The sequence below is a fragment of the Ambystoma mexicanum genome, chromosome 9 (genome assembly GCF_040938575.1).
Source record: "Ambystoma mexicanum isolate Mex_15411 chromosome 9, UKY_AmexF1_1, whole genome shotgun sequence".
Classification (NCBI taxonomy): domain Eukaryota; kingdom Metazoa; phylum Chordata; class Amphibia; order Caudata; family Ambystomatidae; genus Ambystoma; species Ambystoma mexicanum.
Genome location: NC_090931.1, coordinates 812,749,611 through 812,763,890, shown reverse-complemented (window position 1 = coordinate 812,763,890; position 14,280 = coordinate 812,749,611). Strand labels below are relative to the sequence as shown.

Below are 14,280 nucleotides of genomic sequence, written 5' to 3'. Positions count from 1 at the left end.
ACCTTTCCATATGTGCACAGACCGAAATCCTTTATTACTCATATTACTCAGGCACATAAGCACTCCGTGAAGAGAGCCTGACCAGGAGGATGGACCAGCCAACCCTCATTATTTGTTGCTCCCCCCAGATAAAACCTGCCACATCTAAAGGAGTGCATTTGCGAAAAGGGGAGACCCTTAGTCAGTTGAAGTGTGAGTATAGTGTACTCCTCATAAAGACCCTTACTAGGACACAGAACCCAGGAACTTACCATTGTCTCACTAGCATTGAACAGGGGGTGCGTCCCCGGATCGACTGATGAGAAACTGAGTCAACCCGACGAAATGAACCAGACCACAAATGAGCAGTGTGCACTAAAATACACTTCTGGAACCATTCTGAAATCACCTGACTTAGAATCTTTACATTTTGAACGCCTCAGCAATTGTCAAATAAAGGGTGCATCCTTGAAGCCTTAATAGGGGAATAGAGGCTCACATCAAGAGTGGAAATTGGGAAATCATGCCCCCAAAGGGTACACCCTCCTTGAGCGCAGTAACCACCTTTGAGTAAATCACCACCAAGTCCAGACTAGCCAGACCTCCTCAGACACTAAACAAAGTCAGCACCCACTAGGTGCTCGACCACAACAATACTGTGATCACATCGGAGCATCACCAGAACTGCGCCCACAGCCCTTAAGTGATAGGAACAAATCCCCCTCTCTTCTGAAGGGTTGGGCGCCCGGAAACGGGGTGTGTGCCCTCCTTCAATCAATGGACTGTATTGGAACCTGCTTGTTTGCCCTCATAGATCTTAGGCGGCCTTCTACGGACCCTGGATTCCAAGAATACCCAGGCGATCCTCTACCAACCCCTTTAAGTGACTCTAACGGATTCCAATCATCATTTCCTAGTAAGTGACGACCTCCTGCCCTTCCCCGAGACCCACTATAGAGGCAGGAAATACTACCCTTGCCACGGAGCAGTCGCCTTAGGAGCACAGTGGAAGGACTACATGTGTGTATATGGACATAAACTGAAACTAGACAATTTCACCTACTGCCCACTCCTTCCTGCTGTTGAGAACTCTTGAACTCTGACCATGGAAACCTCCGGAATGGAATCGGCAACCACCAAAGGGGATATTGCAGCTCTCCTTAGCAAAATAAAGAACATGGGTGCCAGTATATGCGGGAAGATTGATAAGATCACACAGCAAATAGATAAGATTGAAGGGAGACTCGAAGGAGTTGAGAATAACTAAGCCTCCATAGACACTCTTGAAACCCAAATGAACTCCGAATAGCTGAGATAAAGCAGAGGGAAGAAGAGTTCTGTCTTAAAATGGATGACTTGGAAATTTGCGAGAGACGAAACAATCTGTGCTTTTTTGGCATCCCAAAACAAGATGGTGAAACAGAAGGAGACCTTAGGAAGACGCTCCATGATATAATTAAGCTATTGGTTGCCGATGAGGAGATTGATGAACCTAAAACAGAGAGGATACACAGGGCAGGAGGTTCAGCAGGTGGACCAAGATCGGTCCTTGCACTCTTCCACAGGTACAGGACAAGGCCAGGATCTTAGAAAAAGCTAAATCTGGCGGATCCATCACTCTCGGAGGAGCACAAATCACTATCTTTCAGGACCTATCCTCCTTGACTTTGGCGTTGAGGCGAATGTGTGGTCCCCTCACAAGATGACGTAAGGAACGCGGGATCCGATATAGGTGGGGTTACCCCTTCCCCCTGTCTTTTGAACATGAAGGCAAGAAAGTGCAGCTGAGATCCGAAAAAGAGATTCAGACCTGTACTTCAGAACTTCTGGAGACACGTGAAGATGGTTGAGACCATGAAGGAGAAGGACAGAGTGGGAAACAATGGCATCTCCAAGGCCTGAGGAGAAAACGGGTCAAGGGATCGAGGAAATTCCAGAGGATCAACACTTTGCCTGAGGGTGATAATTAAGTTTGGTGGATACTTCGTTGAATTTCCTAAAGATCGCTACCACTCACCCTCAAAATACCCGAGATGCTTGTGAATACGTCTTCTAGGGAACAGCTTGGCAGAGGGATCCCACCTGCGTGGAACTCCCCCTAACCCCCGCCTGCCTGGCCAATGGTAAAAGCAGAAATTCTGCATGCGGAAGATACCAGTGATGTGTGGTGTGATAGCAGACTATGGGCCTCATTACGACCCAGGCGGTAAGTTACCGCCTGGGCCGTGACTTTACCACCATGGCGTAAACTACGTTTACGCCATGGTGGTTGGCGGACTTACCGCCCCATTCCGACCTTGGCGGGGCGGTAAGTCCCCAATCCCCATTTACCCTTCCCCATTCCCATTTTTGCCCCATAGGGCATAATGGGAGTGGGGAAGGCGTTAATTACGCCACCGTAAATTACGGTGGCGTAATTAACTCCATGGTCCCTTAGCGCCATGGATTTTAACACCCGCTGAAAGCGGGTGTTAAGACCTCCATGGCGCTAAGGGACCTCGTAATTGGCGGTAAGGGGTCGGCGCAGCTAACGATGGCGTAAACCCCTTACCGCCAGGGTCGTAATGAGGCCCTATGTGGCTGGTCCTTTATAGCCCGGAAACCGCCTGACGTGGGCGCGAGTGAAAACGCTACTTATTTGAAGAACTTCTTGCTGTGGGAAGACAAAAGTGTCACAGAAGACAAACTTATATGAGGATCGAGTTTTCAATCTTTTCTGAGAGTTAATGTTTTGATATGGTGGAACGTAAAATGGGGGCTCAAACATTAAGAATGTTTTGTGAGATGGGACCGTGAAGTAACTGTCTGCACTGGTGGTCCGGTGCCAAATCAGTGTTTTCAACTGATGTTGGTTGGACACCATCAACCGGGGATGGAGAATGGGTGGGTGTGGGTGGAGGGAGGGGGGATAGGTGAAGCGGGAAAGGGGTGGGTTAGGAACAGAATCATCATCAAATCACAAATTGGGGCACACTGGATTGGTTGGTAGATCGCTAGGTTGGCGATCCTGGCTGAGAGGTCACTTGACAAATGTGTTTATAAATGGCGGTTAATACGGTCCCACAGATGAGAGGCCTCCTTAGGGTGGGAACACTAAATGTCAAGCGTCTCATTTCTCCAACAGGGCGAGGCTCGATGTCGTCCTCCTACAAGAAACTAAATATGCTAGAGGAGAAGAACGAGGACTCCTGGGGGTATGAACGGGGTCAGAGTTTTGGGGTTCTGGACATGTAAGAAAAGGAGGAGTAAGTATACTCATTATAAAAGGGCTGGGCTTCACGACCGCCAAGATTTGGGTGGATGTAGAAGGGCGTGCTTTGCTAGTGGTGGCTTCTATAGGAAAATTGAATGACACATTTACCACAGTATACTCCCCCAACTCTGGACAATCCCAGTTTCTGGCTAAGACAATCCCCAAAATCATGTTCAAAGCCACTGGTCATGTCCTCCTCGGAGTGGACTTCAACTTATGGATATATCCCAGTCTAGACAGGAAAGCAGGGAATCCTGATTCGAGAGAACCAGCCGAGGGAGGTTGTACTGAGGTTGCGACCATGTTCAACATTTATAGACTGCGAGCCACATGGCGGGAGCTCCATCCCGATGAGCAGGGGTACACCTTCTATTCTGCCCCCACAATACATTTACTAGGATTGATTATATATATCTATCAGAGGAACTACATGATACCGCGACAAGATCAGAGATCATTCTGGTCACTTGGTCTGATCATGACATGGTTACAACTGATGTCTATTGGGACAACTTGCCCACAATGGGGGGGGTCAATGGAGATGCAATCAAACACTCTGGAAAGATCCTGGGCCTCATTACGACCCAGGCGGTAAGTTACCGACCGCCTGGGTCGTACCTTTACCACCATGGCGTAAACTATGTTTACGCCATGGTGGTTGGCGGACTTACCGCCCCATTCCGAGGTTGGCTGGGCGGTAAGTCCCCAATCCCCATTTCCCCTTCCCCATTCCCATTTTTGCCCCATAGGGCATAATGGGAGTGGGGAAGGCGTTAATTACGCCACCGTAAATTACGGTGGCGTAATTAACAACAAGGTCCCTTAGCGCCATGGATTTTAACACCTGCTAAAAGCAGGTGTTAAAACCTCCATGGCGCTAAGGGACCTCGGAATCAGGCGGTAAGGGTCGGCGCTGTTTACGCCGCCGTAAACCCCTTACCGCCTGGGTCCTAATGAGGCCCCCTGTCTTTAAAACAGAGATGGAAAATTAGATTAACGAATGTTTCAGGATAAACAATACTGGGGAGGTTTCCAAAATGACTGTGTGCGAAGCGGGAAAGGCAACTTAGCGTGGTGTCCTGATAAGAGCGCTCTAGAGCAAGAAGAGAGAAATTAGTCTGGTTGAGAATACGCTCAGGAAGGAGATCTGTTGTTTAGATGAGGAAGTGAGAAGGGACAAAAGTGGGAAAGCAGACAAGATCTTGGAGGGAAAAAGAAGAGGGGGGAACTCCGTCTCCTAGTGCATGGACTAATAGCTCGTAGGTTGCAACTCCTAAGACGGAGGTTCTATGAAAGGCGGACGCACTGTTGGCTGCCAGGTTACGTGAACAACGAGCTGAGCGGAAAGTTTTAGAAATAGAGAACAGGAAGAGTCTCCAGACTGCAACAAATGCAGAAATCCCCGAAGCCTTCGCCACTTTCTATGAGACCCTATACAGATCGTAAATTCAGCCTGACTTGATAGGAACTGAAGGTTATCTGTCCTCTGTCAAAATGCCCAAACTCTCTTGTGATGTATCTCTTGTATTAGAGGGCCCGATAACTGATGAAGAAGTCAAAGATGCTGTTAAGAGGCTATCACTGGGCAGAGCCCCCGGGGAGGACGGCTGCACCTCTGGATTCTACAAATCCTTCCTTTCCTGCCTCCTCCCTTTTATGGTGTAACTCTTTAACAAGATCCTTGACACTGGGAGAGCCCCGGACTCTTTTGTTCGGGCTCTGGTCTCAGTAATTCCTAAGGAGGGAAGGGACCCCACACAATGTGGTTCATACCATCCCACATCTTTGTTGAATATCGATGCCAAAATGTATACCAGAATCCTTGCTGCCCGACTAGAGATATTTATGCCACACCAAATACACGCTGATCAGGTTGGTTTTATATTAGGTAGACAGGGAGCGGATACCATACGAAAGACCCTACACTTGATTAATGCATCCCAGAACATGACCAGTGACCCTGTCCTTCTGTCGGTTGGCCCAGAGAAGGCCTTCGACAGGGTCGAATGGTGGCCTTCTCATGGCAGTCCTCTGCAAAGTGGGTATAGGCCGAAACTTAGGAGTGGGATCCAGGTGGTGTACACATTTGTATTTATTTTTATTTTGTATTTATTTTATTTATTCTATTTGTATTCTCCCAGGGCATCCGTTTTTATTAATGGAGAATACTCCCTCTAGTTTGAGCTGGGCAGGGGAACGTGACAAGTTTGCCCTCTCTCGGCAATACTTTTTGCCCTCTCACTGGAACCCCTAGCCCAGAAATTAAGGGGCGACCATCAGGTGGAGGGACTTCAAATAGGGGGAACTGAATACAAAGTGGCTCTGTATGCAGATGGCCTACTTCTGCACGTTTCAAACCCCACATCCTCTATACCCAGAGCGATCCAACTAATTAAAGACTATGTGGTGCGCTCTGGTTTCAAAATCAACGAGGCCAAATCAATACTATTCCCCCTGCACGAACCCACACAAGCAGACATGGATAGATTCTCCCCACCAGGCCTTGTGGTGGAAAGTGTCAAGCTAAAATATTTGGGCATACAGGTAATGAGGGACATGGATAAACTCTACGAAGCTAATTACCCCCCTCCCCCCTCCTCTCAAGGTTTCATGCTGATCTCGCCAAATGGGAAAAACTGACGATATCTTGGTTTGGTAGGCTTAATGCGATTAAAATGGTCTGCCTCCCTGGTTTTCTCTACCCTTTTCAGGTAAAAGACCGAGGATTGCCTATGACACTCTGGCACTACCCAAAGATAAAGGTGGGGTGGGACTACCAGACCTGTGGAAATACTATCAAGCTGCCCGATTACAAATCCTGATTCACCACTTACGGGACCATAAAGAACCCCAATGGATTGCATTAGATAATCATTACTTGGCTCCGGCGGCTGTCTCTGAGTGGCTATGGGTACCGAGAAACAAACTGTTACGAAGATTGAGGGATCACCCGATACTGGGAAATATCTGGGAAATATGGAGGAAGAAAGGTGACATGCAAAAAATTACCACATGGCCGTCCCCGCTGTGCCATCTATGGGCCCCTGCCATTAGAGAAGTAATTCCCAATTTGGAGAGATTCCAATCCTGTCTTCAGGGTGGGCTGGAGAGGATGGGTCAATTATGGAAGAATGGCTCCTTTATTACGATTTCAGAACTGGGGGAGCCTTACGTTTGGGCCCCCTGCCTGTCTTCCAGTTCTTGCAGATCAAGGGTACCCCGACAAGGGATGAGTGGAAAGATAACATGAGTAGAGAACTCACCCCCTTTGAAAAGCTTTTGAATTCCAGGACGGAAATGAAAGGGTTAATATCTGCTATGTATAGAGCACTGATTGAGGCTGGGAGAGGCTCCACGTTGCCCCTGAGGAGTAGATGGGAAAAAGATCTGGGTGAAGAAGTTGACCCAGACATGTGGGGGAGGATGTGTAGGACCGCTCCTCAGGTTTCGATATCCAGTCAATATAAACTTCATGCGATCAAATTATCACACAGGTGGCAATATGATCCCCTTAGGCTCTCTAGCATGTTTCAGTTAATGAGCCCATTGTGCTGGCGTAAATGTGGTGAAGTTGCTGACTACTGGCATATGTGGTGGGGCTGCCCCCGGGTTAGAGTTTACTTGGATGAGGTTCTAGGGTGGATCAACGATCTGGACAGAATTCAGAGGACCGCAGACCCTTTCCTTATTCTCTTTGGATTTGAACAATGTGAAGATGAACGGAATTAAATCAGGGGTCTAGCTGCTCACCTTTTATTAGCAGCGTGCACCATCCTGGTAATGAAGTGGAAGTCTGATAGTACGCCAAGCAAGGGTGAATGGATTAATGTAGCATTAAATGTTTGTGTCATGGAAAATATAACCTCGACCTTACATGCAAAATCTGGGCAATGTGACATGCTTTGGGAAGACTTTGCACGCAAATATATGCCTGAGACCAACCCTTTGGGCACGGAAGGAGACTAGATAATTCTACTCTTCCCTCCAGCGGGAGCATAGCGATCTATTTAGATGGAAGAGACCGACACCACGGCCCAGAGGGAGCCATACAGAGTCAACCAAGCCTATCGCTGTTGCTAGAGAACTCACACTTTGCTCCAATTGTATCATTTAGAAATATGTATATCAGGGATTGAGTGAGGAGAGAATGTTCTGTGGAGCGTGGGGGCGGGAGGGGGGACATTATTTTTGGCCATTCAGCGTATGCACTGTTGGAGAAAATGCTTTGACTATTTTTATACCACTTTGTTGAGTTACAAACACTGTTTGTAATGCTTTTTTCCTGTTTTAATAAATTCAAATAAAAAAAAGAAATAGGAGTCAGACCACTGGACATTACAAAAAGATGTTTATTAACGTAAATAAAAACCTCCCTAATCTGGTTTTACTGTTCTCGTAAGGCTGTCTATCTACAACTGAAAAACCTAGGGTGCCCTTCAGATCGTCTTGTCAACATAAAAAGGACTGTTCTCGGTCTGAAACCCAATCTGACTAACTGATCCTACCACTAAACACAAATTAGGCCAACTAAAGTAAATGCCTTCCGGGCATAGTATCTTGTAGCTGACTGCCCTCCTCACTCCACAGTTCTTGATAGGAAATGTTCCTTGAAAATAAATGTTCATCATAGTTCTCTGTGCTTGGGCTCTGCCAACAGTCCCTTGTACAAAAGTCACTGGGCCTCATTACGACCCTGGCGGTAATCCGCCGTCATTACCGCCATGGCGTAATGAACGTTAACGCCGTGGGACGATGGTGTAAAGTGCGCCACATTACGACCCATCGCGCACGAGCATTACGCCATGGCGGTAATGTAAACAGCGCCATGGCGGTAATGCCCCCAAAACGGCACCTACCGGCATCGTATGCGGCGCAAGGTGCACCACCGCCACCGCCGTACATAGCGGTGACCGTAGTTAGCGGTCACCGCAATTAGCGTTGACCGTAGATAAGCGGAACCGGAAGTAGCGTCACCGCGGCGGAACGGGAAAGAGCACGGCGGCCATCTTTAAAAACACAATCCATTGCCATCCTCCGAAACCACTGGACATCCGAGCCTGAGACCCCGCCAATACCGGCTTCAACCTTCTACCTGCAGGAAGATGCCGAAAGTTTTGAAAAAAGCCTGTGACCGCCAGCGGCAAGACCGCTTCTCCAGAGAGGAGCTCACCATTCTAGCGGAGACCCTACAGGAGAACGCTGCAGTGGTATTCTCCAACCAACTGACAAGACCGGCCATAACCAAGAAGAAGGCCATATGGGCACTGGTAGCTCAGCGGGTCAGTGCCGTGGGAACGACACCCCGCAATGTCAAACAGTGCCGCAAGCGGTGGGACGATCTCCGGCTCAGAGTCAGGAGCATACTATCAGCCAACATGAACCTGGCAATGGCAACTGGGGGAGGATCGGAGTCCCCTATAAAATTGCAGCCATGGGAGGAAATCTGTGCCTCCACAATCGGAATGCAGAGCATTGAAGGAGTAGGAGGAATGGAGAGAGGAGCCCCGACATCGGGCGATGCAGGTAGGTGGCTCAAATCAAGGCATGCAAAGTCCATTCATGTGAAGTACAATGTTGGCCCATAGTGTGAATGCAACACATCAGCAGGAGACTGCCCACAGATACATCCGATCTGCACCCTGTACACATGCAGCATGCACACCCTAACTGCAGGCACCCACATACCTCCATGCTACTTCCACACAAAAGGGAGTCAACTTTTTTCCCCTGCATGAAATGTGCCACATGTACTAACTGATGAGATGCCAGTCGCAACAATGCCCGGCCAATGTCCGCAGACCCATCAATAACACTCTCCCTCCTCTGTCCCACCACAGGCTCAAATTCCGACCTTGAGGAAGAGGACACCACAGCCTCCACACCCACCAAGAGGGCCAGGCCAACTGTGCCAACGCCACAACCCTCCACCTCTGTCGTCCCGAGGAAAACACCACAGCAGGCAAAATCCATGCAAGGGAAACAGGACAGGGCACAGACAGCCACCCCAGCAGGCAGTACAGCAGCAGCAGCAGCAGCAGACATCACACCAATCATGCCCACAGAAGCCACAGCCTCTGCTGCAAGCAGCACACTTGGGGAGACTGCTGCCATTGCTGCCTCCTCCGATAGTGAAGCAGGGACCTTTGAGGAGAGTGATGTCAGGAGCCCCACAGGCCACCCTCATTCCCCCTACCTGTCCCTAAGCAGCCCGCATGTGGATGCCACACAGGGTCAGCCAGAGGATGACGATTGGCCAGCCACTCCATCCCCGCTGCAGGGGCAGATCAGCCCAATGGGAATGCCACTGCCATTAGCCATGGCCCAGAATCCCAACCATTCTCTGGAGGCGATTGCCACCCGGCAGCAGCAACTTTCCTCGCTGCTCGAAGAACATGTTGCTGAATGTGGGGGGTCAAGTGCAGCAATGGATAAATGTGCTGAGACTGTGAAGGCAGCTATAGAGTCGTCCACAAAGGACATCTGCGCGGAACTAGCTGCTGTGCGGCACGCCATCACTGACCTTGTGCAGACAATACGGGCCATGCGTCCAAATGAGCAGGCAGGATCCTCCTCGGTTGCCAGCTCGACACCGAGCAGCCCCATCCGCCGATCGGGGAGGAACCTCCGCAGCACAGGCAGGGGTGCCCCGGGGGCCAGTGGAGGGGGCTGCCAATAGTGGCCGGACAGTGTAGGAATCCTACTACTGACACTGCTGCACAGACCAACTCACACCTTTGTTGGGATTCCAGGGGGGGGGAGGGTGGAGGGGGGAGTGGGTGTGTTGGGGTGTGCAGGGGGGTGGCGGGGTGGTGTGTTGGGGAGTTAAGGGGGGAGTTTGGGGGGGGTGTGTGCAGGGGGGAGGTGGGAGGTGGGAGGGGGTGTGTTGGGGTGTGCAGGGGGGTGGCGGGGTGGTGTGTTGGGGAGTTAAGGGGGGAGTTTGGGGGGGGGGGTGTGCAGGGGGGAGGTGGGAGGTGGGAGGGGGTGTGACACGACAGTACATAGTTCAAATACAGTTTATTCGTTTCACAAAAGGAAACGTGTGGACATTTTCATTGCGTATGTGTGCTTTATTGGTGTCCAGTCCTCAGTGTGCATGCCCCAGAGTCACACAGTGCCCCAAGTGCTGTCTCCATGCGATGAACACCAGCCGTGTGTGCTAGAAGCAGTGGTTGATGATACTTTGGCGCATGGCACGCCCCTCCTGTGCATCGCCTCCTCCATGTGGTGGCGCCCCTTCTGCACCCTCCTCATCCTCATCCTCATCGTCAGGTGGTTGCAGTTCTGCGTCAGGGGGCAGGGGCACATTCCGTCTGACGCACATATTGTGCAGCATGACACATGCCATGACGATCTTTGCCACCTTCTCATGGCCATACAGGAGTGCCCCACCAGACCTGCTGAGGCTTCGGAACCGTGCCTTCAGGAGGCCGAATGTCTGCTCTATGACCACACGAGTACGTGTATGTGCACGGTTGTAGTCCTCCTCGTGCTGGTTCTGCGGGTTCCGGACTGGCGTGAGGAGCCACCTCTTCAGGGGGTAGGCTGCATCACCTGTATGTAGGCGAGAATGTATGTGTCAGTCATGTTGTCTGTCCAGGAACATGATGTCCCACCATGGCTGGCATGGAACTGTTACCTTGGCTCACTTCTACATGCACTAATTGATTCACACTATGCAACCAGTATATGCCCATTGCTGCCATGGCCTGTTTAGCATGCCATCACCCTATGTATGCAGAGGGGTTTAGTGCATTGTGAGTGGCCTTCCTCTGTATCCGTTCTCTGTGTTACTCACAGCCAGGTGGAGTATGCATCATCCCCCCCCCCCCCTTTCAGCCAGGTGGAGTATGCATCATCCCCCCCCCCCTTTCAGCCAGGTGGAGTATGCATCATCCCCCCCCCCCTTTCAGCCAGGTGGAGTATGCATCATCCCCCCCCCCCTTTCTGCCAGGTGGAGTATGCACTGGTACGTCATTCCCATGCCCACTTCCATGACATAGCACTCACCGAGTAGCCAGGATCTTGGGCCTGCATGTCGCTCCATGTAGCGTGGTATTGTGGAGTTCCTCAGGATCATGGAATCATGGGTTGATCCGGGGAATCGGGCACAACAATGTGTGATGATCTTGTTGGAGTCACAGACCATTTGCACGTTGATAGAGTGGAACTGTTTCCGGTTGCGGTACGGTACCTCCATGGCACGTGGAACCACCAATTCCACATGGGTGCAGTCGATGGCACCAATGCAACCGGGTATGCTGGCTAGTGCATGGAAACCCACTTTGGTGTTTGCAATCTCCTGGGCAGTCCGTGGTAATGAGATGTGGTCGTCTGTGTGCTTGAGGAGGGCATCAAGCACTTGGATGAGTGTTCGTGAGAATAATGGTTGTGAAATGCCATGCAGGTGCCCCACTGTGTGCTGGTAGGTGCCTGTGGCCAGGAAGTGGAGTACAGCCACTACCTTCAGTAGGGGGGGGATGGCGGTTGGACTTTCTATCATGCTGACGATGTCGTTGTGTGTCATGTCTACGATGGCGGTGATGGTGTCCCTGTCCAAACGGTACAGGGTGTCGATCTGCTCAGCAGTGAGGTTGTTTGGATTGGCTCTGATGCGTGGGATTGGGGGCTGCCTGCGTGGTGGCACTGGCTGTGCTGGTGGGGCTTGCTGGGCCTGCCTTGCCCTCCTTCTCCTCCTGCGTCTCCTCTGTGCTGCCTGTTGTTGTTGTTGTTGCTGTTGCTGTTGTAGTAGCACATGCATTGCTATCAGGTCCTCCAGCCCCAACATTGCTAGTCGTATTGGCATCATTGTGGAGTGTGACTGGGTGTGGGTAGGGGTGGGGTGTGCTCTTTTTATACTCCCCTGAGTCTGTATTGCCTTCACCTGTGCTGTTTCTGTGCACCTGTGGCAGCTGCATTCACTTGAATTGGCCCTTTACGGTTGGTTCGCGATGGCGTTATTTGCACCATGGCGGTAAGGTACTTAGCGGCCTCAATGATGGCGTTAGGTGCATGTCCGCTTGGGTCGGCATTTGCGTGCCTTTCCGCCATGGCGCTAAGTACGGTGTGGGCGGTCGCGTGCGCGCACCCTTAGCGCAGTTTGCGGCAGCGTTAACTACGATGCCGCTATTGGCATCGTAGTTAACGGTCACGGGTCATGATCGGACCTGGCGGAAAACGATGGCGGTAAGCATTTACCGCCATCGTTTTTCGCTTAGCGCCAGGGTCGTAATGAGGCCCAAAGTTCTTGAAAACACGATTCACTTCTCAAATCTTTTAAAATGGCCTGCTTTCCCTGTCAGTTCTTTAGAAACCTAGAAGTTTCACTGAAACAGAAAAAGGGTTACTTTTCTCATTCCGGTCTAAATACTTGGGATATGTCTTGACAGCTCCCTGTCCACTGTACTTACATCTAATCTCAAGAGTGTAGTCAGTAATTTCCCTATGTTCAACTTTCTCTCTTGGACCTCCTGGCCTACCTAGTTATCCATGTCTTACTAGCCCTTCTAGCCCCTTTGTTTATTTTATGAGCTTTGCCTACCTTGCATCTAACCGGGTCATACATTTCGCTGTGTTTGTTGTGGAGCTTGACCGGCCACCTCCCTTTCTCATGACCAAATAACCTACCTGTGGTGTTCTCTCCAGGAAGGGTCAGTGGCTTCGGTGGCGGCTAACTCCCTCATGTCAGGCCGCTTTCTGTTGCTCTCCATCACCAGCCACTTTTATGGCTCACCAGTACCTCATTCTGTGACTTCCTCCAGTGGCGGCCTTCTCGTGGACTCACTGGTGCTTCCTTAGGGCCTATCTGGTGTCAGCCTTCTTGTGGGCTTCTGATACTCTCTCTGGGGTACTCCATCAGTAACCTCATTGACAAGCTCTCTTCTTCTTGGTTTCTCCGGCATCGACCTCCTCGTGGGCTCACTGGTAATCACCCTCAGTTTCTCCGGTGGTAGCCTTCTCGTGGCCTCATCTTATCTATCTTCTGCTTGCTTCCTCTGGCAGTGGCCTCACTGTGGACTTAACTCTCTCTCTCTCTCTCTGGTTTTCTCTGGTTGTAACCTTCTCATTTGTTTGCCGGTGTCTCTCTCTCTCTTGGGTTTTCACTGCTAGCAGCTTCCTTGTGGGCTTGCCGTTGTCTCTCTCTCTCTCCCTCTATTGACATCGCTCTGGATGCAAGCAGGAAACCTTGTTTGGTCGGCACTTCTGGGCTCAGCTGGGTTCTGTGGGCTGCTCGCCCACCACATACTCTCTGTGGTCCGGCCTACAGGCAATGCTTTTTTCATGCAATAGTGGCAGCGACCACTCTGCGTATCTTGCTCCCAGCTGATGGATTCTTCGTCAGCTGGTAACCGCTTCCAGGTACAGTTCGTATTCTCTATATGCAGTTTTCTAAAACAAGAAGCATATTCCCATTGGTCTTGGGGCTTTGTTTTCAAGGAGGGGCCAACAGCACATTTACACATAGGTACAGGTCTGATTATTTCAACACTGCCATTTGTTTCAATATAGGCTGAAAACATTTGATTTAAGGGAGTCACTTTGTCAAACTCTTCAGCTCCCCTACAGACAGAATGGATGGAATTTGGGTGAGATCTTGATACACTCTGGGATTCCTTGCCCCCTAAGGGGGAGCCACTCCCAGTAAGGTACCACTTGCCCAAACCCTTAGGCAGGGTCCTGCATAACAGGTTTACCTCCTCAGTCTCAATGGTGGTGGCTCCCTCTTGGGGAGAAGGGCCGAATGCCCTGGACTTGTCACAATGTTTTCAGAGCAAAGTATGTGGGTCCATTGTCTAGAAAAGTCATTCAAATGTGTTTTTCTAGGCATAGATATTTGCTAGAATATGCAAAGTAGACTAGATGTTGTATATTAAAAAGAAATGCTAGCGAGGCAAAGGTAGGCAGGCTGCAGTGTATTCATTGTCACTGTAGTCTAAAAGTTACTTGTATGTATGTGTGTGTTTTAAAGGTGACCTCCCCTTCACTGGATGTTAGAGGACCACCTGCATTTCCATGATTTATTATTTTAAAGTAAACAAAATATTATTAAT

At 50.2% G+C, this 14,280-nt stretch overlaps 1 protein-coding gene across 1 annotated transcript; it reads left to right on the top strand.

Moving 5' to 3' along the window:
• The first annotated feature begins 7,925 nt into the window (after positions 1-7,925).
• Positions 7,926-9,952, top strand: LOC138488647 (nuclear apoptosis-inducing factor 1-like). Its single transcript, XM_069615808.1, has 2 exons — positions 7,926-8,755; positions 9,070-9,952. Exons 1-2 carry the CDS (start codon positions 8,335-8,337, stop codon positions 9,906-9,908), a joined length of 1,260 nt encoding a protein of 419 aa, XP_069471909.1. The 5' UTR covers positions 7,926-8,334; the 3' UTR covers positions 9,909-9,952.
• The last annotated feature ends 4,328 nt before the right edge of the window (positions 9,953-14,280 follow it).

What these genes read in the sequence shown, in the direction of transcription:
- LOC138488647 (XM_069615808.1), top strand. Translation starts at nt 8,335, where the DNA reads ATGCCGAAAGTTTTGAAAAAAGCCTGTGACCGCCAGCGGCAAGACCGC. An exon ending in CCCGACATCGGGCGATGCAG is followed by an intron (nt 8,756 to 9,069) that starts GTAGGTGGCTCA and finishes GTCCCACCACAG; the next exon opens with GCTCAAATTCCGACCTTGAG.